At 40.7% G+C, this 25,554-nt stretch overlaps 1 protein-coding gene across 15 annotated transcripts in view; it reads left to right on the top strand.

The window, feature by feature from the left end:
• Nucleotides 1-25,554, top strand: part of ESRRG (estrogen related receptor gamma) — a 621,316-nt gene that overhangs the window by 421,320 nt on the left and 174,442 nt on the right. For all 15 annotated transcript variants that reach the window (XM_082703835.1, XM_082703840.1, XM_082703828.1 and 12 more), the window contains one exon: nt 14,188-14,603. In XM_082703835.1, coding sequence (XP_082559961.1) covers nt 14,188-14,603 — 416 coding nt within the window. The remainder of the gene's footprint in view (nt 1-14,187; nt 14,604-25,554) is intronic.

Genomic DNA, 25,554 nt, shown 5'->3' with positions numbered 1-25,554 from the left:
ACGTAACAAAAACGTATAACCACATGGCCACTCACATATCCTGTACTTGCTAAATTCTAAATTCTAAAATGGACCGTGTTTGAGGGGAGGACAAGGGGAAATGAAGTCAGTTATATGAACTTATTTTTTTTTTTTAAAGATTTTATTTATTTATTTGACAGAGAGAGATCACAAGTAGGCAGAGAGGCAGGCAGAGAGGGAAGAAGCAGGCTCCGTGCAGAGCAGAGAGCCCGATGTGGGGCTTGATCCCAGAACTCTGGGTTCATGACCTGAGCCAAAGGCAGAGGCTTTAACCCACTGAGCCACCCATGCGCTCCAGCTATATGACCTTATGAATGCATGGAATTATTTGTGTTTACAGTAACAAATATTTTATAAGCTTTTATTTTTTAATTTTATTTTATTTTTATTTTTTTATTTTTTTATTTTTTTAACCAAGCTCTAGGCCCAGTACGGGGCTTGAACTAACGACCTCAAGATGAAGAGTAGCACACTGAGCCAGCCAGGCACCCCCACCCTCCCCAAATATTTTATAATGTTTTAAAAAACAGAATATAGAAAGGTGCCTCTCATTCTGATCAGTAGAATATTACTCACTTTGGGTCTAATACTGATTTTGAGGAATCTCTAGCCTAAGAGATGGAAACCTGGAGTTTGGACAGGGTTCTATTCTAATTCTGAGTAGGTGTCAGTACATCATCTGTCTTCCTTCCCTGATCCACTGCATCCTTATGTATAAATGAGAAATCGAACTGGGTGTTGAAAAATTTTATGGATGCGGTCTTTTTTTGCAGAAGTCTGCCTTTTTTTTTTTTTTTTTTAAGATTTTATTTATTTATTTGACAGACAGAGATCACAAGTAGGCAGAGAGGTAGGCAAAGGGAGAGGGAGAAGCAGGCTTCCCGCTGAGCAGAGAGCCCGACGCGGGGCTCAATCCCAGGACCCTGGGATCATGACCTGAGCCAAAGGCAGAGGCTTTAACCCACTAAGCCACCCAGGTGCCCCTGGATGCGGTCTTTTAAGACTGGCTGTAGAACATGGGAATCCGTAGAAACTTCTGGTCATACAAAGTAATGGAGTTTGACCTGTTGTTTAAAAAAGTTTTTAGATCCGCTTTTAAAGATAAAACACAAACACAACAAAGCCTATTTCCCATGCACAGTTAGATGCGTTTTGACAAGTGTGAGCCCCCTAAACGCAATCAACCATTGGTTTCCATGTGTCCCCTAGAGGCCTTCCCCCTTGGCTCCAGACAAACCCTGTGCTTGTTCTAGAACGTCCCATGAACAGAACCTGAAAGGATGTACTCTTTTGTGTCTGTCTTGGTTTTGCTCATTAGGATGTGTTTGCTATTTACCTGTGTTGCATTTCTCACAGTTCTTTTCTCTTTTATTGTTGGCTAGGATTGGTCGCTTCTACATATTACAATTTGTTTATCTCTTCATCAGTGTTGGACATTTGATTTGCTTTCAGCTTAGGGCCATAATGAGTAAGGCTGTGATTTCACATTGGTGTACAGTTCTTTATGTGGACATATTTTTTTATTCGTAGTAAATATCTAGGAGTGTCATTTAACTTTTTAAGAAAGTTCTAGACTTTTTTCCAAAAAGGTTGCATCACTTTATGTCCCACCAGCAGTGTATGTGATTTCCAGTTGTTCCACATCTTTCCATGAATTTGGTAGCACCTAGGAATTTTGGCCATTCTTAGGAGTGAGAAGAAAATAAAAACTCTTTAATTTACAGCTGTAAATGGAAACCCTAAAATCATACAATACAAATTGCTATAAAAAACTTAGGGATATTAGAATGAGCATATTCCTTAATGAATACTGAGAATGTTAACAGTGTTGTCTCATATTTTATCATCTTTAATATCTTAAATCACTTATATTTATGACCCCATTGATGCTTGTATAGGTGACATATATATATATGTTCATGTGTATATATGTGTATTTATTCTAGTCTCAAGGTTTTTTGTTTATTACAGTGTTGCAAACAGTTGATCTTCTCCCAATTTGCTTAAAAATCAGGCCTTTCTTACAGCTAATAGTTGAAAATATCTGTATACCTGGTTAATCAGAAGATTCCACCAGTAAAATGAGAGATTCTTTCCTGGAAATACATACTTTTAAAGGACAGACTTAGAATTTTCTTATTAATTGGGTATTCAGATAGTTCCAGTTTAAGTGGTAGACTTTACATATTTAAGTTTTCTGTACAAAAAAATATATTGATGGGATAATCATGGCTACCATGAAAATAATTATTGTGATAACAGACTCTCCAAGGATGGGCTGAAACTGAGGGATTGGTGTCACGGAACCCACCTTGTGTTCTAACCTACTGGCTTAGAGAACAAGAGGATAATTCTTCTAATGTTCATAGAAGAATTAGGTGGTGAGCCAGTTGATTCAACATGTAATCAAAACTTCTCACCCCCATATTCAAACAATATCTTTTCTCATTTTGTAATGTTTGGCTGCAGATCTTTATGTACTACTGCCTTTAGAGATAACAAATTTTCACAGACTTAGAAAGCAATAAAATGCATTTAACACTAAATCTTTACTGAGCATAGTTTAATCTTTCTCTGATGCAGAAAGCACTTTATAATTTTATAGCTCCACAACCTCATTATTGTGAATGCCAGTTATTACATTGGCTGAGAGTGGAAATGATGGTGCATCAAAAGTATGCACTAATAGAATCTCGGATGGAGGGAGGTAATGCGTGTTTACTGATACACAGCTCTTTATTTTAAATTATATATGATTTTTTTTTCCATTTCCATTTCTCCTAGGTGTTTCCTCTACCCTGCTCTACTCTTTCTGAATATACATACATCACTCTCTCGAGTTTCCTTAATAAAAATACAATTTCAGGCTTTCTGTATGTGAAAACCGTGACAAAGTGATTTTATAGGCAGTTCTGAAAGTGACTAAACTTGACAACAATTGTATTTTATGACAACGTCTGCTTTCATGTCCCCGGCCTACTTTTATATCAGCATTTTTCTTTTATCCCAAATATGAACAATTTCCTATCTCCGCATTGGCTGAAAACAAATCCCTTTACCAGGAATACATTTTAATGGAGAGGAGCATGCTTCCTTTCAGTCACTGGAGCCTTAACACCTTAACTCTATAATATTCAATTTCTCACTCACCAAGAACCAAAGCCCTTTTTTTTTTTTTTTTTTTTTTTTGTGGTTTGTGTTCATAGGGGTTGGGGAAGAATTAGTATTATGGAACTAAACCAGATTAAGGGGGAATGTGAATTAGATTTGGTAACAGATGGTGCTGTGGAAATTAAAGGTTCTTTGCGAATGGAAACGACAGCAGCTTGCCTCTGTTCTCTCTGCCTGTCCCGTTCATGCACTTGATAGACGGGTATAAATCACAACAATCCTGTCTTGACAGCCAATTTCGAGAATTTGATCTGGTTAAAGACATGGCTTTCCTGCCCCACTCACCGAAACCTGCTTCTATTTTATTTTTACACGGCACCTTGTCGTAGTTAGAAAAGCAGATTCACCTGCCTCCCCTTAATGAAAATTTTCTTAATTACAGTTTTAGCTCTTTAGTGTTAATTACTTTTCCATTCAGCCTGAATTTTCGTCATATCTCTGAGGGATTTTAGTTCTTTCTTTCTTTCTTTTTTTTTTTTTTTTCCCCTACCCATTTTACTCCTGCACATGCTTTTGTTTCTAAAGATGCTTTTCATTGTCAGAAGTTGTTGTCAGGGGCACGATTTGAGAATCAGAATTACCCAAATCATTATTTTTAAGGAGAGAGGCTTTCGTGTGCTGTAGTAAAGTTACCAAATCAGAAAAATTATGAAAAGTGTGAGAAGCAGTCATCAAAAATAACAATTATTTCAACCCAATTGCAGGGGAAGGTGAGTGACAACACTTGTTTTGTTTTGTTAATGAGGGTTGTGGAAATATATGCTCCATTGGCTAAAATAAACCCCACCAAGTAAAAAAGACCACAGCGTGGCCAGAGCCCCGTATTGTGTCTGCCTTGACCTTGAGATGAGCTGGGAAATTAGAATTAAAATGCAGACGCTAAATGAGAGACTAGAAATATTGAACAAATTGCTTGCACCGTTGATGTCCAGGTCCTCGGGTCTGACGAGCTCCGGAGACAGGAACTCAGATTTTCTCTTACAAATCCACGTGGTACTCGGACTTAGCACACATATCAAGGAAAAGGAAATAGAAGAGAAGGGGGGGAAAAATCACTCCAGAAATGAAGAGGAGATTCTCTGAGCGAGCAACTAACAGTTGGTAGAAATGAAGCTTCCTACTGGCAGTCAAATCAATGTAGTAACAACTCAGCGGCGCCCTGCTGCTCGCTGACAGCGTGGTGTCACACACTGGGACAAACATTCACTTAAACACTGATTGCAGGGAATTGCCCCTTTCCGCCGACGCCTCCCACCAAAAATGCAATGAGCAAAAAGAGAACCACTTCTGGGGGGGGGGGCAAGAATCCTGCTCCCCAGCTCCCCCAAAATCATCACTGCTCTATTTGTCCTTTTGTAGCTCACTGGGAATGATTCCTCAGTTAAAAGTTGATGCTGCAGTTCACGGTTTTGTAGCAAGTTGTTTCTCTAATTATTCCTGCGCCTGCAGCATGCACGCGCATGCGCACGCGCGCGTAGGGCCGTGGGCCTCCTTGGCATCCGAGAGCAGCCGCCCCCAAAGAAAGGAAAGCGTATGTGGGGGGGTGCATTAGTGCAGTAGCCCTTCCTCTCAGGTCTAACCGGACTTACAGACCGGTGTGGTTTTTTATTTGAGTAAAATGGGATTTTTTTTTTTTTTAAATGGTGGAAGTTACTGTAGAAAGCATGTGGACGAAGCCTGTCATTTAGCAAGTGACGATCCTGAAGGTCAGAGTGGTACAGTGACGCGTCTCAGGTCCCAAAGCGCCGCTTCACAGACCTGAAACCCACTTGTGTACGTCATCAGGTGTCCTAAGAGGCAGGGTTTCCTGAGAAAGGGGAAGGAAGAAGACAAGCAAGCTGTGGAACTCTGGTGTTGTACGTGTTTTTTTTTTTTTTTTTTTTTTTTTTAATTAGTTTTTCAGAATTGCAAAGAAGATTTAGGGATGTTTCTCTGCAGATTTGGTTTTGGACCTTTGAATAACATGACAAGCAGGTCCTTCCTGTCTGAAGTCCAGGCCCGTTGATGGCCTCCGTTGAGCTCACTGGATGCTGTCTCACTGCTGAATACTCCCTTTCTACAAAACTCATTCTGCCACAAAACGAAAACGTTGTCGTTTCTGTGGCTTGAATTCGGTGTACATGTGTATGTATTTTATTTTCCCTTACCCGCAAATGGCGGTCCTTCTCCAAGCAGCTAGCTCACTGAGAGGTTCAAAAAAGGACAGGGGAAGATTTAGGATTAATGATGAGCGATTTCCCCTCTTGCATACCTCCCCTGCTCTCCTGCCTCCGCGGAGCAACACCTGATACCAGCTGAATACAAACATAACCTGTGCCCTCGTAGATCACCCCAGACCAGCTGCCTTTGCATCCAAACGTTACCCAGTGCAGACGAAGCTATTAAGTTAAAAAGTATAAATATAGTTTAGTCACTTGTCCAAGAGGATATGATGTGGTTTATTATCTCTGGTTGGACGGTGAATCTCTGTCTAGTGTAGATCTGTCCCTATGTGCTCATCCTTGATTTCAACAATGATTCCTTCTTCGTGTTTAAATTTTCGCACTACTGAAATTCACCCAGTTTCTGGTATGGTCTTCGAGTTCCACTCCAAGTGAACGGCCTGTCTCCATGAAGGCCGTGGGTTTATTGGTCATCGTAATTGCTTTTGCAAAACATTTTCTTAATGAGTAAAGGGTGACATCGATACCATGATCTCAATGTTCGTGCATCAACTCCTCTGATAGCATCCCCATTTCCTGTTTCAGTGTAGCCAAGAGCAGGGGAAAAGGAAACTCAGTCAGCCTGAGCTTTCATTGACCTGGATTTGATTTGTGAACTCCATCACTGGAGAGAGTGTGTAAAGCATCTATATTCGATTGTAATTTGTAAAGATCACTGCGTAGACTTTCCATGGGTTGAATGTCTGTTTACTTCTCCTCCAGTGAGATGCTGCGAGAAGGTCTTCATTTAGCTGTCAGTTCTCTCCTGTGGTGTCTGCTTTTTCACTGCAGTGTGCTCCTTGACTGCTTGAAAACGGAATTGTCTGAACACAAGCAAACTTTATTGATCCATATTTCTGTTTGAAAGACCAGAGATTTGTAGAAGTGGGAGACTATTTCTTTTCTCTAGAAGGCTTACTACGGAGGAGGTCTGCTCATGAGTGTAGTAAATCTCTAAGACCGAATAAATGTTACATTCAGCATATATCGTAAGCTTCATTTTGGTGATTTATCTTGTGTAGTTTTATCCCCCTTACTAACCTTCCTTTCTAGCCATAGTCCCCACCTCCTGCCCAAGGCTGTTCCACTCTACCCTGGAAAGAGTGACCAGGTTACCCATGGGCAGTTGCTACCTATGTGGGTTGACAGTCGGGGAGACACTATTCTGAAGACCTCTGGTCCTTAGGGCTCTTGGTCTCAGGAGTGTAGCTTGTGTATGGTAAGAAATATTCTTAGGGCTCAGAATTGTGCTTGTTTGGGCTTCTGTTGTATATTTGAATTTCTGACTAGGCATTTCTTGAGATTCTCTTTTAACATCCGTAGGTGTCATGGAATTGGGCACTTGTGAGGATATAGTTAATTAAGCTGCATTAGGGCAAATATACACACTTGTTAAAACACTTAATTTGCCTCAATAATATTGATTACATGGCAGAAGTTTGTTTAAACTAAATGGTATTTTCCCCCTACTGTTACACTTCTTGAATGTAATCTGTATAATAGCTAATAGCCATCATCAGTTAAATATCATGTTCGTTATAAAGTAATGTCATAAGAATTGATTTGGACTTGGCAGTGGAAGAGAGCTCTCCCTTCAAAGCCGATGTAGATGATTAGCCAGAGTTTTAAGCAGAATCATGGTTCATATAAACTGTGTATATTTTATAGACTTATAGCTACTCTATATTACATGAGTGCCCATTATATTAAAGAAAAGCTCAGACAGTTAATTATGCAAAACATCATGTATGCAATTACCCAGCATTATTATGCATTTAACAGTTTTATTGATTGCCAGTAGCTCACTTACTGTATTCAGAGCTATAAACAAGGGATGTTCACCTTAGATTGAAATAGGTCCAAGAAAACAAGCTCAGGATAAATTACACTACTAAGCGCCCCTGCATCAGATCGAATCCTTAAATACAGAAACTGTCAACAATCATAATGTGCAACACATTGTGATATCACAGGACCATTTCTTTTCCCATTAATAAAGTTTATCAACCAGGAAGCACCAGAAATCATCTGGCAATACAAATTGAAGCTACTGCAATCTCCTACATCTAAAATAGTCTGGATAACTTAACAAGGTGATCAGCAGTGCCCTCTCGCTTGTCAGTTTCTCCAGCCAGTTTTCTGGGCCTTCATCGCTGAAAATGTATATTTTATGTTTCCCTTCCTCTGTTGGAGTCATAATAGGAATGGAGGTATGGGGTTCTAGGGTCTATCTGTCGGAGTGGGTGGCCAGCCATTCCTGATTTACCTGGCACTAAGGAGTTTCCAGGACGTGGGATTTCAGTGCTTAAACCAGGATGGCCAACCTAGTGTGATGTCAGATCAAAGTTGCGAAAAACAGGATCATTGAACTCTGGAACCCTAAAAGCAGGTGGGATTTCAACAGGATCCTTCCACATGTTGGTTTTGTCTTTAGCTGTGCAGTTATTTTCAGGGGGTACTTGCTTTCAATAAGTGTCCAGCAATGAATTAAAATTCTCTTGCTTGCTGCCCTAAATTTCCTTTTTTGGTGTAGTACACACCCTTTTACAGAATTAGGAGAGCTTTCAGCTTCGAGAGAGGCCCTGATAATGTTTTGAGGAGCTAGCTTCCTGTCCCCATGCCGCCGAGCCTCCTCTCTCGTCAGCATCTCAAGCACCAGCTTTGCAGGGAACTGTTTGCTTCTCGTTCTTGATGGAGTAAGTTCTTCCAGACTAAGTGCGCGCGTTATTTGAAGAATCAAGAAGCAGCATTAGTAAATGATTGTGATCCTGTTATGCAGAAATCTGGTCCAGTAGATGGGCCACAAGGTTTATTGAAGAAGGCCTGAAATTATCCAGAAGTGTGTGTGCATATCTGTGCACGTGTGTTTTAATCTTTGTGAGCATTGTGGGTCAGGATTTACAGTTCTTCGTTTACAATTAATGATCTCTTTTCATTAGGTTAACCAGGCAGACCTTAAGATATTTCTTATTAAAAGAAAAAATCCTTTCTTTTCCTTCCCCAACTAAGCCAGTGTACCTTAATGCAATGATGATATGTTAGACCCAGTAGTTGTCAAAGCATCGTATTACTGTGATGCCATAATGACACCCTGTCTCTGTAAAGTAGTCATGTTTTCTCAAATCACACGTTGCACCGTTGATTTCTGACATGACACTTCATTCGGTTGCTTTCCCTTTTCTTCAGCATCACCATTCTCTGACAATAGCAGCTGGTGCCCATTTTGTTACTAAGTGATTCACATTTTGCCACTTTACGAGAGTGCAATTAGTTGAAGCAGGAAAAAAAAAAGACGCTCATTGTAAAGTAGATGCTTGAAGTTGTAACTCAGGCTGTGAAGGGAGCTGCTTGCTGGGGTCATGAGCTCTGAAGCCTGGGACTCTGGGAGCTTGGCATAAATCTTGGAAGTTTCCTTCTGAGCACATTAAAACAAAACAAAGAAACCGGCAGGCTATTTTTTTTTTTATATTTAATTTTTTATTTAAAAATACTTAAATATTTATAATCTGGTGATTTCAGAAGGTAGAAAACTGACCAATCCTCATAGATTCGTTCCTATCTTGAGTAGATAGTGATTAGGTTAGCAGGACCTGAAAACCTTCTTATCCGACCCTGAAATTCTGTGATTTGATAAGAAAGCTAAGGACTCTTGTCTTCCTGTTTCTGTCTCATATTTGTAAACTTGCAGGTTTGCTGGCTGCAGTGTGCTTACCTCAAATTTTTGGATAAAAACTGATGCAAAGTGTTTGGAGTTTATGATGAAGATGGGTACCTTTTGGGGCCCTTAAGGAAGAAAATAAAATAGTGACTTCTTTAGTTGGCATTTATTTAGCTTATTAAGGTGTCTGTCCTTGGTATGGATAAAATAAAAGTTTCAAAAGATCTTGTCTTAGTATGACAATTAGGAAACCCAAAGAACTGTGCATAATATGTTCCTTAAGAGAATTTCATGCACCATTTATTATTATTATTATTATTATTTTTATTTTTAATTTTTTTTTTAAGATTTTACTTATTTATTTGACAGAGAGCGACCAAGCAGGCAGAGAGGCAGGCAGAGAGAGTGAGAGAGGAGGAAGCAGGCTCCCTGCCTAGCAGAGAGCCCGATGCGGGGCTCGATTGGGATCATGACCTGAGCTGAAGGCAGAGGCTTAATGCACTGAGCCACCCAGGCGCCCTCATGCACCATTTTTTAAAGTAAAGAAATGAAGTAGCAACTAATTTTGAGTTTGTATAAAATTTAAATGATGAACTACATCCGCTAAAGAACTTACCTGTCGATGAAGGACATATAGTATGTATGACTGTGGGACATTGTTGTTATGCCGGCATTTAACACCAAGTATTGGCTAAGCTGCCTTGAACTGCAGACCACCTGGGTTGGACATGGACGCACGCATGTGGGAATTCTAACTCGGGGCGATTCATTCAAGGTCGCTCATTTACCTGTATCTAGGTAGAATCTCTGAAAACAATTAAGCCTGATCATTATAATATAAATTGAATATTAACTTACAGATTATCTTCTTGTTTCCCCCTACAGCAACCACTTTAATTGATTCTTATTCTTTCTCTCTTTCTCTCTATACCTGCACGCGTCTAGCACAGTTAATTAACTTTCAAAAATTACATTTTGAAATAGTCCAGCAACTAAGAAGTTGTATTTGCCTGATCGTTAGTATCTATCTCCAAAGGTAAATTTTACTCTTGCTGACTCTTGGGCTAGGCTACGAAGCATGATCGTCAGAATTCCCGAGACTGTATGTCAAACCATGTTAAAAATGCCTCTTTATACAGGGCTGGACTCACCCTGGCCTCAGGAAAGTTGTTAAATCCCTCAAATTTAGTGTCTTCTGCAGAAGCAAACTGTGAGTCTCCACATAGCTGTTTCTCCCTCGAGTTTTTTCTCAGGGTGTTCCCTCAGAAGTGTTTTGGAAAGTCTCTTGTTTTGCCCCCTGTGCATCTCATCATTTCCCTTCAAATAATAAAAGCGAGTGTACTGAGGCTTTAAAATAAATACTTCCCACACTTTCCTACACATGTTATTTCTATTCGCAATTCTTAACTAAATTTAGATTTTTATTAATCCAATGTGACCTAAAGTTTCTGCATTAACAGCACAATGTAGAATTGGGCTCATTCTCTTTGGCTACAGATAAAGCCATCATCTCGAAAATGGCTCTTTCTGACAAAAAGGTGTTCTTTTGAAATAAAGTCTTATTCACTACATTCCTCTTAGAGTTAATGTGAATTTTAGTGCCTCTAATTTTAGATTGAAGTGAAGTCTAGAATAAAACCCACCAGCTGACAATTGAATTTATAGATAGTTGTGAATATTTCAGGCTTGAATAATAGAGCTGTAGAATTTCAGAGACAGAGAGGAAGAGAATTAAGACCCGCTGTAGTTTTAGGGTATAATGTAATGGTGTCTAGGAAGTGTTTGATGTGATGAGCTAAGTAGTAGTTAGGAGACAACTGTGTTCTCTCAGAGATTGCTGTTTAGGTATCATTCCCAGCACTGGGGAGGATGACTTAGCTGAGGCCGGCCGGTGGGGTGGCTGGGGAGGTCTTAGGTCGCTCTGTGTGGTGTCACTTCTACCCCTAATTGCTTGGCTTTAAAAAAAAAAAAAAATTCTCTGTTGGCTTCAGGACATTTCTGCGCTGGACTTTGGCATCGGACCTGAGTTCAAATTCCGGCGTTCCCATGCCCTCACTCTGTGACTTTCGGGGCACTGGGTGACGTTTGAGGCTCTGTTTCCTGAAGACGAATTCCTCCCTCTCAAGGTTGTCTTGAGGCTTAAGTGAAGTAGTATAAGGAGGGGCTCGGGTCAGTGCCTTCCAGATCCGGAGCATCTGATAAACGGCAAGTCTCACTGTAACTATTTCCACTGGGCAAAAGGTGTTAACCAAGGAAGCAGCGTATTGTCTGAAAAGAAACACGTAACCTAGAGCACACATCCAGTTTCCTCGGTCTCATTTACAGCTACACGTGCTAGACCTTGTGCAGGTGAAGAGACTGCCACCTTCCAGAGACTTTCCCAGTAACTTTTTTTTTTTTTTAAAGATTTTATTTATTTATTTGACAGACAGAGATCACAAGTCGGCAGAGAGGCAGGCAGAGAAAGAGGAGGAAGCAGACTCCCTGCCTAGCAGAGAGCCCGATGCGGGGCTCGATCCTAGGACTCTGGGATCATGACCTGAGCCAAGGGCAGAGGCTCTAACCGACTGAGCCACTCAGACACCCCTCCCCAGTAACTTAGCTTCCTAATGTCCTTGCTTCCACGCAGGTTATTGCAAAGTTACGGATTGAGATTTCGGAGGAGACAGCTGGCTGGAGACAACCTATTTTTCAGGGACTTTAACAATATGCATTTGGCACGTAAACATTTGGTGACTTAGCAAGTAACTGTTCCATAAACAGGAAAGCAATTCCTGACCTTGTTTTCTCATCAAAAGTTCTGCCGACTGTCAAGGTCCATGAGAGAGAAAGACTGAGGGGAAGAAAATTGGGATGAAATTGAGCACAGATGATATAAGAAAAGAGAGAGAAGGAGAGGAGGGCCTGGAGAAGACATGGTACGTTCTGTGACCAAGCCACTCTCTGGGAAAAGAAAAAAAAAAGAAAAAAGAAAAAAAAAGCAAAAATTAAGAAATGGTGACTTGAGAGCAGATGGCGAAAGAGTTAATTGTCATCGCTGTGAGAAATTCAGTGCCAGAGAGAGGAAAGGGGAGCAACCATGTTTTAGTACCCTAATAACTTCTAGCTCTAGTCCAAGATCATAATGTATGTGCGAGCAGTCCAGTAATTATAAGGTAATAAGTGAAGTGGTGGGGTAAGTGCTCTAAATTAAAAGGAATTCGCAGGGCTGCTGTAAGTCAGTGCCGACCCGCTTTCTTTCAAACGTTGACTTGAGGAAAAGTGCTTAGCCCAGAGTGCAAGCAGGGAGTCGGGGAGAGCGATCTATTAATTACAGCGCTCATTAACGGTGACGGGTACAAGGCAGCAGATGCAGAAGGGAGAGGACCCCGTAGTTCAGGCTGGCGAGGGGGATATTTTTGCTTTCACTAGCTCTTGAGGAAAGGACAACACGAGTGGGTGGGCGAGAGCGAGAAGGTATTTTTGTGGGTTTCTGCTTCCTGTTTGCTTTCTTTACATCCTGATACTGTTTTACTTTAGAAAGCAGAACAAAATTCCCAAGGTGCGGTGTACTGGTTAAGAGGCGAATTTTCGCTCTTGATGCTTTGCTTTAGAGACAGCTTTCTTGGAACACTGAAGGGAACTTCCCCAATAGGATTTTTTTTTTTTTCTCTTTAAAGTAACAGGATAGTGGGGGGGGGGGGGGGAGGAAGACCTGGAGGAGAACATGAAATTTGGGCAATGAAAAAATATGCTTAGATTTATAGTGGTAGAGATAATTGCTTTGGTTATATTGGGACAACTCCCCCAAATTCTAGTGAATCACCATTACCCCGTGGGATTCCTATAAATCACCTTTCCGCTGGGAAGCAATTAGCCAAGTCCCCTTCTCAACTGTCACCTCTTCTTTCCATAGCAGGCTCTCAGAATATTCCTAGAGACTTGGCTAAAAGGGGTTTTGCAGTATGGCTAATCGGAAAGAAAATAGGACCAATTATATCTTTTCATCTAATTACCTTTTCAGAAATTTAATCACTTACAGGTCCAACAAAGAAAGAGGGGCAGTCCGTTTCTTCTAGATAAGAGAGATAGTTTGTCAGATTAGATGCCTCATGTTTCCTTTTAGGAGGTCTGATGTTGAAAGACTAAAGGAAGTGGGGGAAAGGGACCATCACAAATCCCATTTTTCTTGACAAAATGCGATACGTTCATAGTTTGCTAAATATAATACGAAGTATCAGATTTATGGACTCACAGGTATCCTGAAGGCTCAGATGGCTTTTCCTGATTTGTCTCTTAAACAATGGCCAATCACACGTGCAGGAACTTGCACATATGTATTCATCGGTACTGGTGACCATTTCACTAAGTTTTGTGGGCTCTAGGATCTCATCCTTACATATTGGCTGGAGTTTTATACCTGACACCTTTCTTGATTGCGAAACAGCTATGAAATAGAGCGATTCAAAAAAAAAAAAAAGCAGCAAAGTGGCGGAGGATATATTCCCTATGTGTCTTAGATCAATAAAAGACACAGTTATGCTTATAGAAGCATGTTGACAAACAGTAATTACAGAGCTGAGGAGTCATCTGTTCGGTCTTGAAAATGAAAGTTGGATTCTTCTCACAGTAACATGATTGCAGCATCGGAACGTGGCGGGGAAGAGTAGCGTGAGGATAAATCCAATTTTGGAAATGATACGGACTTTTAAATCACTCCTCTTCCACGGGTAAATTTAGAATCTAGAGTGTTGATTTAGATATTGACAGTGGTTCTCTAGGAGGAAGGTAAAATAAAAGGAATCTGACCCATTAGAGGTTTTGTTTATGGCCTGTCTGGACACTTTGATGTAACCCTGTCATGCCCTTATGCTGATTACCTTCTTGTAGAACAAGAGATATTGACTAGAGAATGAGTGATGTGTAGTTCCAGCTCTCACCCACTTTGCTCAAAGAGCAATGTCTTTAACATATGAATTCTTCTATTTTTTTTTTCCCTCCTTTCATCCTTGCCTTTGGCTTTCTCTCTCTCTCTCTCTGTTTTTTGTTTGTTTGTTTGTTTGTTTTTTAACCTTCTCTTTTTTTCTACCCCTTTAGTCGCCGTGTTTGACACTCTCTTTTTTTTTCTCTCTCCGTTTGTATCTCCCTACATCTCAGGCTTCTCTGCAGAATGTCAAACAAAGATCGACACATTGACTCCAGCTGTTCGTCCTTCATCAAGACGGAACCCTCCAGCCCGGCCTCCCTGACGGACAGCGTCAACCACCACAGCCCAGGTGGCTCTTCCGACGCCAGCGGGAGCTACAGTTCAACCATGAATGGCCATCAGAACGGACTTGACTCGCCACCTCTCTACCCTTCTGCTCCTATCCTAGGAGGGAGTGGGCCTGTCAGGAAACTGTATGATGACTGCTCCAGCACCATTGTGGAAGATCCCCAGACCAAGTGTGAATACATGCTCAACTCGATGCCCAAGAGACTGTGTTTAGTGTGTGGCGACATCGCGTCCGGGTACCACTATGGGGTAGCATCATGCGAAGCCTGCAAGGCGTTCTTCAAGAGGACGATTCAAGGTTAGTGTTGCACCTGGAACAACCCTACCCTCCTCCAGCCTTCCAGTTCTTATCCTTGTTGATCAAGTTGTACAGTCTTAATTCTGCCTTGAGTACAAAATAGAAATAGATTACAGTAGCTTGTGGAGCAATTAAAGACTAAACTCCCCCAGATATGCCTCCTATCAATTCTGCTTTCACCATTAAGCTCTAACGATGACATGATAGGAAGCTTAGGGTTAAAAAAAACAAACTGCTGCTGTTATCAGAGCAATGTGGGTCTGTATAGCAACTAAACAGATAACCCTAGATCAGTAGTATTTTGGCCTCTTTGGTTCTTCTTGCAGATGCATGGAAATAATAAATATTTTAGAGCAGGGTTCAGGGTTTTGAAACTTGAGTGTACATTAAAATCACCTTGTGATCTTGCTAAAGGCAGATCACCAGGCCCTACCCTCAGAGAGTCTGATTCATTACATCTGGAGTAGAAGCCCAAGAATTATTATATATAAATATATATATGTATTTTATATAAAAATAGATACATATATTTTATATATAAAGATATATGTGTATATATAAAAATAATATATAAATATATATGTATAAATATATGTATTATATTTATACATATGTGTGCATAAATATATGTATATAGAATATATTTTTTATATAAGTATAAAATATAAATTTATATATATATATATGTAATTTATTTATCTGACACAGAGAGAGAGCAAGAGAGGGAATATAAGCAGGGTAGAGTAAGACAGGAAGAACCAGGCTCCCCGCTGAGCAGAGAGCCCGATTCAGGACTTGATCCCAGAACCCTGGGATCATGACCTGAGCTGAAGGCTGATGCTTAACAACTGAGCCACCCAGGTGTGCCAAGAATTTAGATTTCTAACAAATTGCCTGGTGATGCTCATACTGCTGGCCCAGGGACCATGCTTTAAGAACCACTGCTCTAAACAAATTTAATTTCCCATTAAAGAATGGGAAGAAGAAACCTTTCTTCTTTCCCTATGGTTGGATATACTTTCCTCACCTTTTCAATGAGCTTTTAAAAAAGCCTTCCAAATTATTCCTAATTATAAAATATACTTGCAATGTATATAAGATATTCCCAAACCTGTATGGATTTTTAGCTTTATAAATAGCAATATAAATATAGAAAAATGTGGCCGAAATTTGTGTGTGCTCCTTTCAGCTCACAATCCACAAATAGAGACCTCCGTTCATGTGAAACGCTATAGATCTGTATTCTTATAGGAAATTATAATTTTCACTTTTGTGGTTCCTTTGTGATCCACTTTTGGAGAATATAGGGAAAGGAAAGAATTAATTGCTTATTGGAGATCCTCAGCTCATTCTATATTCTATTCTATAGAATATTCTGATTCTATAGAATAGAATAGAACATTCTAGTCTATTCTAGAATAGAATGATTCTATTCTCAGTGGTTTACAAAATGTTTTCTTCTTAACAAGCACTTCTGGATACACGTGTGTTTTTCCATCTGTCAGTGGTTCTCATCCCGGCCACCTCACTGCCATCACCTGGAGACTGAAAAAAAAATTGATGCCAGGGCTTCTACCCCCCAATTCTGAATGAGTTGGCTTCGGGTGTGGCCAGGGCAAGGGTTGGGGGAGATTTTTGAAAGCCTTCTGCTTAATGCTTTGATAAAGTCAAGGGTAAAAATCGCTGCCTTCCTTGGTGCTGCTTTTTGTAAGTGAAGTGTTTCTCAAAGTATGGGCCAGTGAACCAGGGATATCAGTAGCACCTGGGAATTTATTACAAATGCAGATGCCCAGGCTTCATTCCAGATCGCTTCAATTGGAATCTCTGGTGGGGTGAGCCCAGCAATCTGTGTGTACTCCGCAGGTGATTCTGATGCTTACCCAGCTTTGAGAACCATGGCTCTAGGCTGTGTTGCTGCTGATTTACTGACTGGCCATTGTCTCTAATGGTCCCTTCTTGGATGTAACTGAAATCAGTTTAATAACTTCGTTATGTACTGATTTTTAAAGTGCAAATGAGACTGTTTGGTTAAATTCTAATCCTTCCAAATGTTTTAACAAAAGGTGATTATGAAATCCTTTATGTGTACATAATCTCCCACCTTTTTTTTTTCCCACTCACTGTTCTTAGCAGAATGGGTTGTACCATTGCCAATTTGCTTTTGTGCGGTCTGTGACATCGCTGCCCTGATTTGTAGCTGATGAAGGCGCAGTTAAAGGGTTGACTTAAGGGACTCTGGTTTTCAAGACATCATAACTCTGACAAAATTGAGTGGCTATTTAAGCCTAACTTTTTCATAGCCTTTTAGAATTTTAACGGAAGAACACAAGCCAAGTTAGTCTGGAGTACGTATGAATTCCCTAGATATTTTGATGGCTCTCTCTTCCTATTTTATGGCTTATCGTTGCCATATTTTATTTACCATTTTCTCAGAAAAATCCTTCATCCCCTAGAGCTTTCTTTTCTTTTTTCTCATCTGTAAGTTGAAGGCACTAATACCTACTTCAGGGAATGTTTAAGGATAAAATGTAATGGGAAATCCTAAGTAGAGTGAGTAAAAGCAATGGTGGTCGACCTGTGGAGCTTCCTCAAACTATTGGGCATTTGAGAAATGTCTTCAGCCTACTTTCTAACATTGTAAAACTTGAGAATGAAAACTTATTTCAAATCTTTGGGTTCTTACTGGCTATTGTCCAAAGGTATTAGAATACTTTTGTTACAGAGTATCTGAAATTCAAACCGTTAGTAATTCAATTTTTTTTATTCAATTTATACCGCTCTGGCATTAAAACTACCAGAAGATAAGCTAATATTTTGAGATAAATTAACAGGTGCTCTGTATGCTGATATAAGCAAGAGATTCTCACTATAAAAAACCACTTCCCTGTGCTCAGCAAATATTTACCGGGGACCTACTATGAGCCAGACGTGAGGAAACTGTCTGGAGCTGCATCTTACCAGCATTTTATTAAAATTTTGTTCTCAAACCTTTGTGTATTGAGGTGAATTCCTCTACAAGCGTCTCCTGTCTTGAGGGAATACCAGATTTTTAGTAATGGTGGTGGTGGTGGGGTGCGGGCAGTGGTTCAACTCCTTTGTCCTTCGTATGTTTCCAAAGATAGAACAAGTATGAAACAATTTCCTGGCAGGGTTTTTTGTTTTTTGTTTTTTTTTTAAAATCATATAGCTTAGATATTAATAGCTCTGCAATAGTTATTTACTGAGCAATAACTAAAACAGAGCCACTGGAATTCTGTGCCTGATTCTTCCTTAGGATGCTGAAATGCTACTAGAAGCTTAACAGAGCAAAGCACAGGGTGATTCTTGGCATTGATGTACAGTGCTCAGTTTTACTCCATATTGGAGAGAGCAACTTTCAAGGATTTTGAGCAGGAGACAGAGATGTCACTGTCCAGATTAGCACTCTGGACTCGCCCACCTGGCTGGGCTTGGAGCTGGCAGCGGGGCGGCACTGAGTAAGGCTACCCCGCTAGCTACATCAGCAGGGAGCACACCGTGGTGCTAACTGAGCCCCAAAAAGGCAGTGAGGCAAATAAAGGGATTAAATTGTGAAAGTATAATGTAATAATTAGGGTGGGAATTGTAAGGAAGACGGGAACAGCCCCTCCTTTCTGAAGCCCAAGGGAGATAGCAGTTGAACTCCAAAGATACTCAAAGTGGCTTGGAATCTCTTGTAGCATCACAGAGTCTTACTCTGATGCTGAAGGGACATATAATCTATTCTCTTGCCTTGAGGCAGCCGTGCAGCCAAACTCTCCTTGACAGATAGAAGTCTCTCCCTTCCCGCCCCTACAGCGCTTCAGGGAATGAGAAGAGATTATGCAATTCCCCTTAAGAATGAGTCTTTCTTCCTGTTCACAACCCTTAGGCCCGGGACATTATGTAAGTGTGGCTTCTGCCTCACCAGCACGCTCTTGTTGACCTGACTGCGTAACCTGTGCATCCAAAGGCGTAGTCATGGGGAATATTGCCTTTTCTGTTTTTTATTCCCGTTCTATTGTAATAATTTATTTGTTTGTTTTATATATATATAAATTTTATTTATTTGACAGAGATCACAAGTAGACAGAGAAACAGGCAGAGAGAGAGAGGAGGAAGCAGGCCCCCCGCCGAGCAGAGAACCCGATGCGGGGCTCGATCCCAGGACCCTGAGATCATGACCTGAGTGGAAGGCAGAGGCTTCACCCACTGAGCCACCCAGGCGCCCCTATAATAATTTATTTTTAAGACTGATTATGTAATATGTAATGAATAGCAATTATAAAAGAATTATAAAAGAATTAAAAAAGAAAAATACTTCTTAAATTTACAGACAAAAAAACATAGATCCAGAGCATATCTTAAGAAAGGTAATGGGGGGCGCCTGGGTGGCTCAGTCAGTTGAGCGCCAGACTCTTGGTTTCCACTCAGGTTACAATCTGAGCATCACGAGATCGAGCCCAGCATTGAGCTCTGTGCCCAGCACGGAGTTTTCTTGAGATTCTCTCTCTCTCCCCTCTTTTCCCTCTGCCCTTCCCTGCCCTGTGTGGTCTCTCTCTTAAAAAAAAAAAAAAAAAAAAAAAAAAAAGTAATGAGAACTGTTCTTTTCATAGATGAATTGGGTATTCCAATTGTGAAAGGCAGTTAATCATAAATCCCAGTGAAAACCAACCAGAAAGGCATATTTTATTTATTGACTGTTTCCAAGTCATCATTGGGAAACTATTGAATTAGGTCAGCATTTAGGGAAAAGTCAGGGTGTTTTTGTTTTGTTTTGTTTTCTACTGACCAGAAAGTTTTTAGAAGATTTGGCATTCCTGTCACCGGACAAGGTTAGAAGGCCACCAGTGACTTCATTGGCATTTTCTAGGTGTTTTTTTTTTTTTTTTAAACTGTGTGTGTGTGATATCGTTTTTTTGATTTCTTTCTAATTACACTGTTAGTCCCAACCCATAAATGAGTGGAAAAATTTGTGTGTGTGCACCTTCTCGTGAAGAGTTTTCCCCAGACTGTAGTGAAGAAAGGAAAATATCTTTATATGCCCCTCTCAGAGTGTCAATACATAGTATTTAACATACAAATACTTGCTCTCTATTTCTCCACTAGAATATGGAAAATAAATATTTATATATTATTGTGTACCTGCCATGGCCATTTCAGCTGCTCATTTCTGTGCGCGAGATAGGCATTTTATATTGCCCCCACTTTTATGAAGAGGAAATTATATGTTTAAAACATAGGGTTTGGCTTTTTTTTTTTTTTTTAAGGTATTCATTATAGCATAGGTTTTGGGTTCATATAAAACCAGACCTAAATAGAGCCCCTTAGAGCTGAGAGACCTTAATATCACTGTGCCTCTGTTTCTCAGGTGGGAATGTCCACCGGAGTACCTGGCCCGATGGATCATTAGCGCAATGAATTATTAGCTTCGGTTGCTCTTGGTAATATGACCGGAATACTCAAACCCTGGGTGGTTCAGATATTCCAGCACAGAGGTGTCCCTGATGCTAAACAAGGATGTGGTCTTCGTCAGATCACAGCTGTGATAATTAACCCTTTCTCCCTGTAGCCATTCTTCATAATAGCGCCCTTTTATATCAGGAGGCATTTAGGTGGCTAAATGCTAGGTAATCAAACTAAGATTTGATTCGTTTTACATAGTTTTATGGTGATCAATTCACTCTTCTCTTCTTTTCTTTTCTTTTCTTTTCTTTTCTTTTCTTTTCTTTTCTTTTCTTTTCTTTTCTTTTCTTTTCTTTTCTCTGTGGCCATGCATGGGAAACTGGGTAAATCAGAATAGGAGCCTGAATCCTGGAACTTGCATGAGATACCCCACATGTGGGATTCAGGAATGAAGTAGCAGGACACCCTTGCAGCGTGGAATATAGGACTGAGTGTTATGAACACTAAGTCCACTCTGGACATTTGTGGGGCCTAAAGAAGAGTACCATAGTCAGCCACATAATGTACAGGGAATACTTAGAAGTTTATAAATCAAGATCACGAAGTGCCGAGGAACATATGTTCTGTTCTTTTATTGGAAAAACATACTTCATAATGACCTGGGAGGGCAGCTCTGCATCTTGAGTTCTTTTTTTTTTTAATATTTTATTTATTTATTTAACAGAGAGATACACAGCAAGAGAAGGAACACAAGCAGGGGGAGTGGGAGAGGGAGAAGGAGGTGTCCAGCAGAGCAGGGAGCCCGATGTGGGGCTTGGTCCCAGGACCCTGGGATCAGGACCTGAGCCCAAGGCAGACGCTTAACAACGGAGCCACCTAGGCACCCCTGCATTTTGAGTTCTTAGACTCACAGGAGTTTTGTGTCAGCAGGAGGCAGGAGAAGGAAGATCAGTCCTTAGTCTACAACCTACCCCATGTCTCTCTTCCCCTCTACCTCCCATTGTGTCCTGTGCAGAGTGTGGACATCCTGCTCACATGTCCATGGTCCACTGACCTTTCCAAACAGCTTCCCCTTGACCATTCCTGGGCCTCATAACGTGCACACCAGCAGTCCAGTCCAGTCCAGGGCACCTTCCAGAGGATGGACCAGGGGAGAGGCCCATGCAGGCTTTGGAATGGGACTTATGGTGATTTAGCCACAGATTTTGAGGGTCCAAGGTATTGGGAATCAGGGAGTACAAGAGGGTTGGCTCCAGCTGGTTTTATCCCCTTAGTTTGTCAAAGGAGTCCTTGCACTAAGGCAAATGCCTTCTAAAGTTCAGGGCTTTCGGGTGGGGGCTTTTTTTGTCTGAGTCTAAAGGTGACACTGATAAGAGCCTAAATATCATTTGAAACATGGGGCATTAAAGATTAGGCATTTGCCTGCTAGCCATCTGCTAACGCTGTAGGCATGGCCTGTGGATCTGATGTGCTGACTTCTTTTCCACACTGCTGACTCTTTCCTGGAGCAGGCTGCCTAGTCCGGGAGGATCTTTGCTGGGCGTCATGTTTTCTTTGCCATTATGTGCTATTTTGGTCTTAGAAGAGAATATTTGCAACTCTGGAGGAAAAAGAAACTTACAAATCGAGTGTCTGAACATCCTCTGACCCTTACAAAAGAAAATAATCAAATATGATTTCTTTAACTTAAATAGTATTTAGAGAAAATAATGACCACAGTTTATAAATGGCTGCTTTAAAACTCTAATACATTCTAAGATTGATACTCAGAATACTATGGATATGTTAAAATTGACTTGGAGAATCTCCAGTGTACCAGTTTGGATGCAGGATTAAATTAGCTAGTGACACTAATGTTTACGAAAGAAATATTGTGTATGGTTCATTTGCTCTAACTCAGAGCTTGCTTTTTCACTTTTTCTTGTATTTGAAGGCAATTTTGTCGGATTTTTAGAACTACATGGATGTTGCCAAATTATAAATTAGAGATATTGCTATACTCCCACTATTTTAATAGTTAACCTCCATTTTATTTTCATAGTAAAATTGAGTGTTGCATGCTGTCTATGGTGGTAAGGGCATGTATTATGTGTACGGATGTTTGAGGAAACAGCACAGTTTACAGATTTATCTCTCTCAGTTTTGACCAATGAACCCACTTTTTAGGACAAATGGGTTATGACGTCTTTCCCTGGTTTGTTCTGACTCTTAGGAATGGACCAAAATTGTCACCACCGCTCCTCAGGTCTTTGTCGAGCCAGAAAGTAAATATCTTAGCATGCGGGGGTCACATGCCTTCTGTGTGGTATACTCTACTTGGCTTTGTTTTATTTTTTAAGCTGTTTAAGACTATGAAAACCACTCTGAACTTGAGGCCTTACAAAAACATGTCTAGGGCTCGATTTGACTGCTAGGTAACTGTCAGACCCAAACACCCCAGTGTATTTTCCTGGTGGGCAACCTTGACTACCAAGATTTTCCTCAGGAGACCTTTCTCAAGCAACTTTGCATACATATCTTTTGTTTAAACTGGAAGCAAGTTCTTTATCATGATGATCTTTATCATGATGATGCGTTGTCTCAGTTTTCACAATCTTTTACTTTTTTGGGGACTAGATTTGTCTAGTTTCTTGTCACCCTTCATGATGTCTTATCTGTGTGTATTAGCCAGCTAATTGGAAAGCAGAATCAGTGTAAATTAAAATAAAGTAACATTTAGAGTGGCTGGCAAAAGGTTGGATCTTGGGTCGTATAAAATAAGGCTGATTATTTTCAGAGAGTAAATTGCAAGGTTGATCTTTGATCAAAGAAAAGAGAATAGAGTACTTAACAACCCTCACAATATTTTTCTCTGAAAAAGATACTAGGAACTCAAGTTTGTGATATGACAATCTCTGGTGTGGTTTACATGTTTTTTAAACACATTGTTATGTTACTGTATTTTGAAAGTCATTTAAAACCAACATATCATTTTAACTATTGACTCACAGGAGAAGGTGGGCAACACTGGGTAAGAATGTGTTCTGTGTAAAGGGTATATGCCAATAGCATTCAGGGAGGATATGGATTTTCAGTGGGACTTTTTATGCCGTGGCAAAATGTCCGACTATAGTTTGTGTCAAATTACTAAAATTTATTAATTGTCAAATTAGGCAGACAAAATTCACTTTCCTGGCAGTATGTTTGCAAAATGAGTGACATTCTTTCCTACCAACTGTGTTATTTCACAGTGATTGGGAAGAGGTGATATTAAGTGTTTTATATTCCTCTGCTAGATTACCTTATATTTATTTTCAAGCAGACTCCACCACGCCCAGCACCTCAGCCCACTGTGGGGCTTGATCTCAAAACCCTCCGATGGTGACCTGAGACAAAATCAAGAGTCAAACGTTTAGCCAATCAAGCCACCCAGGTGCCCCTATTTTTACTCATTTAAAAGAGGATGTTTTTAGTAGTAGTATCACTAATTTTTAAAAGTACCATAGTTATAAATAATAAAAGTAATCTTTATTTTTTTTTTTTAGAAGATTTTATTTAGGGCACCTGGGTGCCTCAGTTGGTTAAGCAATTGCCTTTGGCTCAGGTCATGATCTCAGAGACCCCGGATCAAGTCCCACATGGGGCTACTTGCTCAGCTACTTGCTCAGCAGGGAGTCTGCTTCTTCCTCTGACCCTCTCCTCTCATGCTCTCTCTCTTTCTCAAATAAATAAATACAATTTTTTAAAAAGATTTTATTTATTTGTCAGACTGAGAGAGGGAGAGAGAGCACAGGCAGAGGGAGAAACAGGTTTCTGGTGGAGCAAGGACTCGATCCCAGGACCCTGGGGCCATGACCCAAGCCAAAGGTAGCTGCTTAACCAATGGAGCTACCTAGGTGTCCTGTTTTTTTTTTTTTTTTTTTTTAGTAATCTTCAAAACTTAGCTCTATCTGTATATTTTAACTGAAGTTCTCATGTGTCTGTAGCATTAATATATTCTCCTTTGATTATACTCTGATATGGACTACGTTATAGAATCAGAAAATGTAAGTGTATAATTCTGGATTATCTACACACATGCATACTTAAGAGGCTATGCTCTCCATTATTTATTTTTGTAAAACTTCCCTTCTTGAATAAAACCCTCTGCACTCAGAAAATACAGTCAGTTTTCCATGGTTCCCCTGAGCTAATGTCCGTAGAAGTAGCGGCATGGAAGGAAGGGTATTGACTGTGGCGTGAGGCCGGGGTCTCTGTCTGGCTCCATTGGGACGACATCTCCTGTGGTGACCCACCTGGGCCCCCAAGCCTGTTCCTGACTCAGTCACCCTCTCACGGGAAGGAAGCGTGTGCACTGCCATTTCTTCCAAGGAATCTGTTGGTGAGTCATTGTCTTTTCTTGGCCTGTCCCAGCCTACCACTTGTCAAGTCTGAAACACCTCCCAGCACTCCGCACCAACCTTCTTCTTGGCAAGTAATGGCTGAGGACTTCGTGTGGTTTACATGCTCACGTCTGAGGGATTTTAAGGATCAGTTCCAGAGAATTCTTTAAACATGCCGTTTGCTTTCCTGTCTTCTAGCAAGGTAGACTTTTACATGTGTGATGGACTCTTAGCAAATGGGATGCGGCTGACACGTGGCTTGCAGACCCGCGGGTTTTCTTCTGAGGGCCTGCCACCTTGTCACCCCCCTGTTAACTGGCGACTGTTTGACTAAAGTTTGGAGGCTGTTTTTTGGTTACTAGATAAAGGACCCTGCAAAGGTATCGGTCCTTCCCTTTCCATTCTGATAGCTTTCATTCTTTCATCCTCGTTCACCTTTGACCCAGAACCAAGCCCTGACAGATGAGGCTGTTTTGTGCAAAGAAACAACAGATAAATTACCTTTACCTTGGGCTTTAGAGTAGTCCAAGTAGCTTTAGTAGGAATGATACCTTGTGCTTTATAGTTTCCAAAATGCATTTTTTTTTAAGATTTTATTTATTTATTTGACAGACAGAGATCCTAAGTAGGCAGAGAGGCAGGCAGAGAAAGAGGAGGAGGCAGGCTCCCCACTGAGCAGAGAGCCCGAAGCAGGGCTTGATCCCAGGACCCTGAGATCATGACCTGAGCCGAGGGCAGAGGCTTTAACCCACTGAGCCACCGAGGCGCCCCCCAAAATGCACATTTTTATACCTGTGTTAAAGTAATTACACAAGAAGACCCTTCCTCCAGTAAACTCAGAATTGATGATGGCTAAATTCAGGTCGAAGAAATGACAGTGTTCACCCTCCAGGTAGGAAAGGAGACCAAAAGAAGTGATGAGAGTTCTGTTGTCTCAGGTCTCCCATTTTTTTTTAAGTTGGCTCCATGCCCAGTATGGAGCCCACTGTGGGACTCGAACTCATGACTGTGAGATCAAGACCTGAAATGAGATCAAGGGTCAGATGCTTAACCCGCGGAAGCTCCTTTGAGGAACTGCTCCTTTTGGGTTCCTCCGGATGTGAATGTGTGTCACTTTGGTAATTGGTTGCGGGAGTCTATGTCTCAGTATGATTTTTTTGGGCCCCCACGAGAGGAAACCTCAGTAA

This window comes from Mustela nivalis (genome assembly GCF_964662115.1).
Source record: "Mustela nivalis genome assembly, chromosome: 16".
NCBI classification, from domain to species: domain Eukaryota; kingdom Metazoa; phylum Chordata; class Mammalia; order Carnivora; family Mustelidae; genus Mustela; species Mustela nivalis.
The sequence above is the reverse complement of the archived record's forward strand: the minus strand, read 5'-3'. Positions and strand labels throughout refer to the sequence as shown.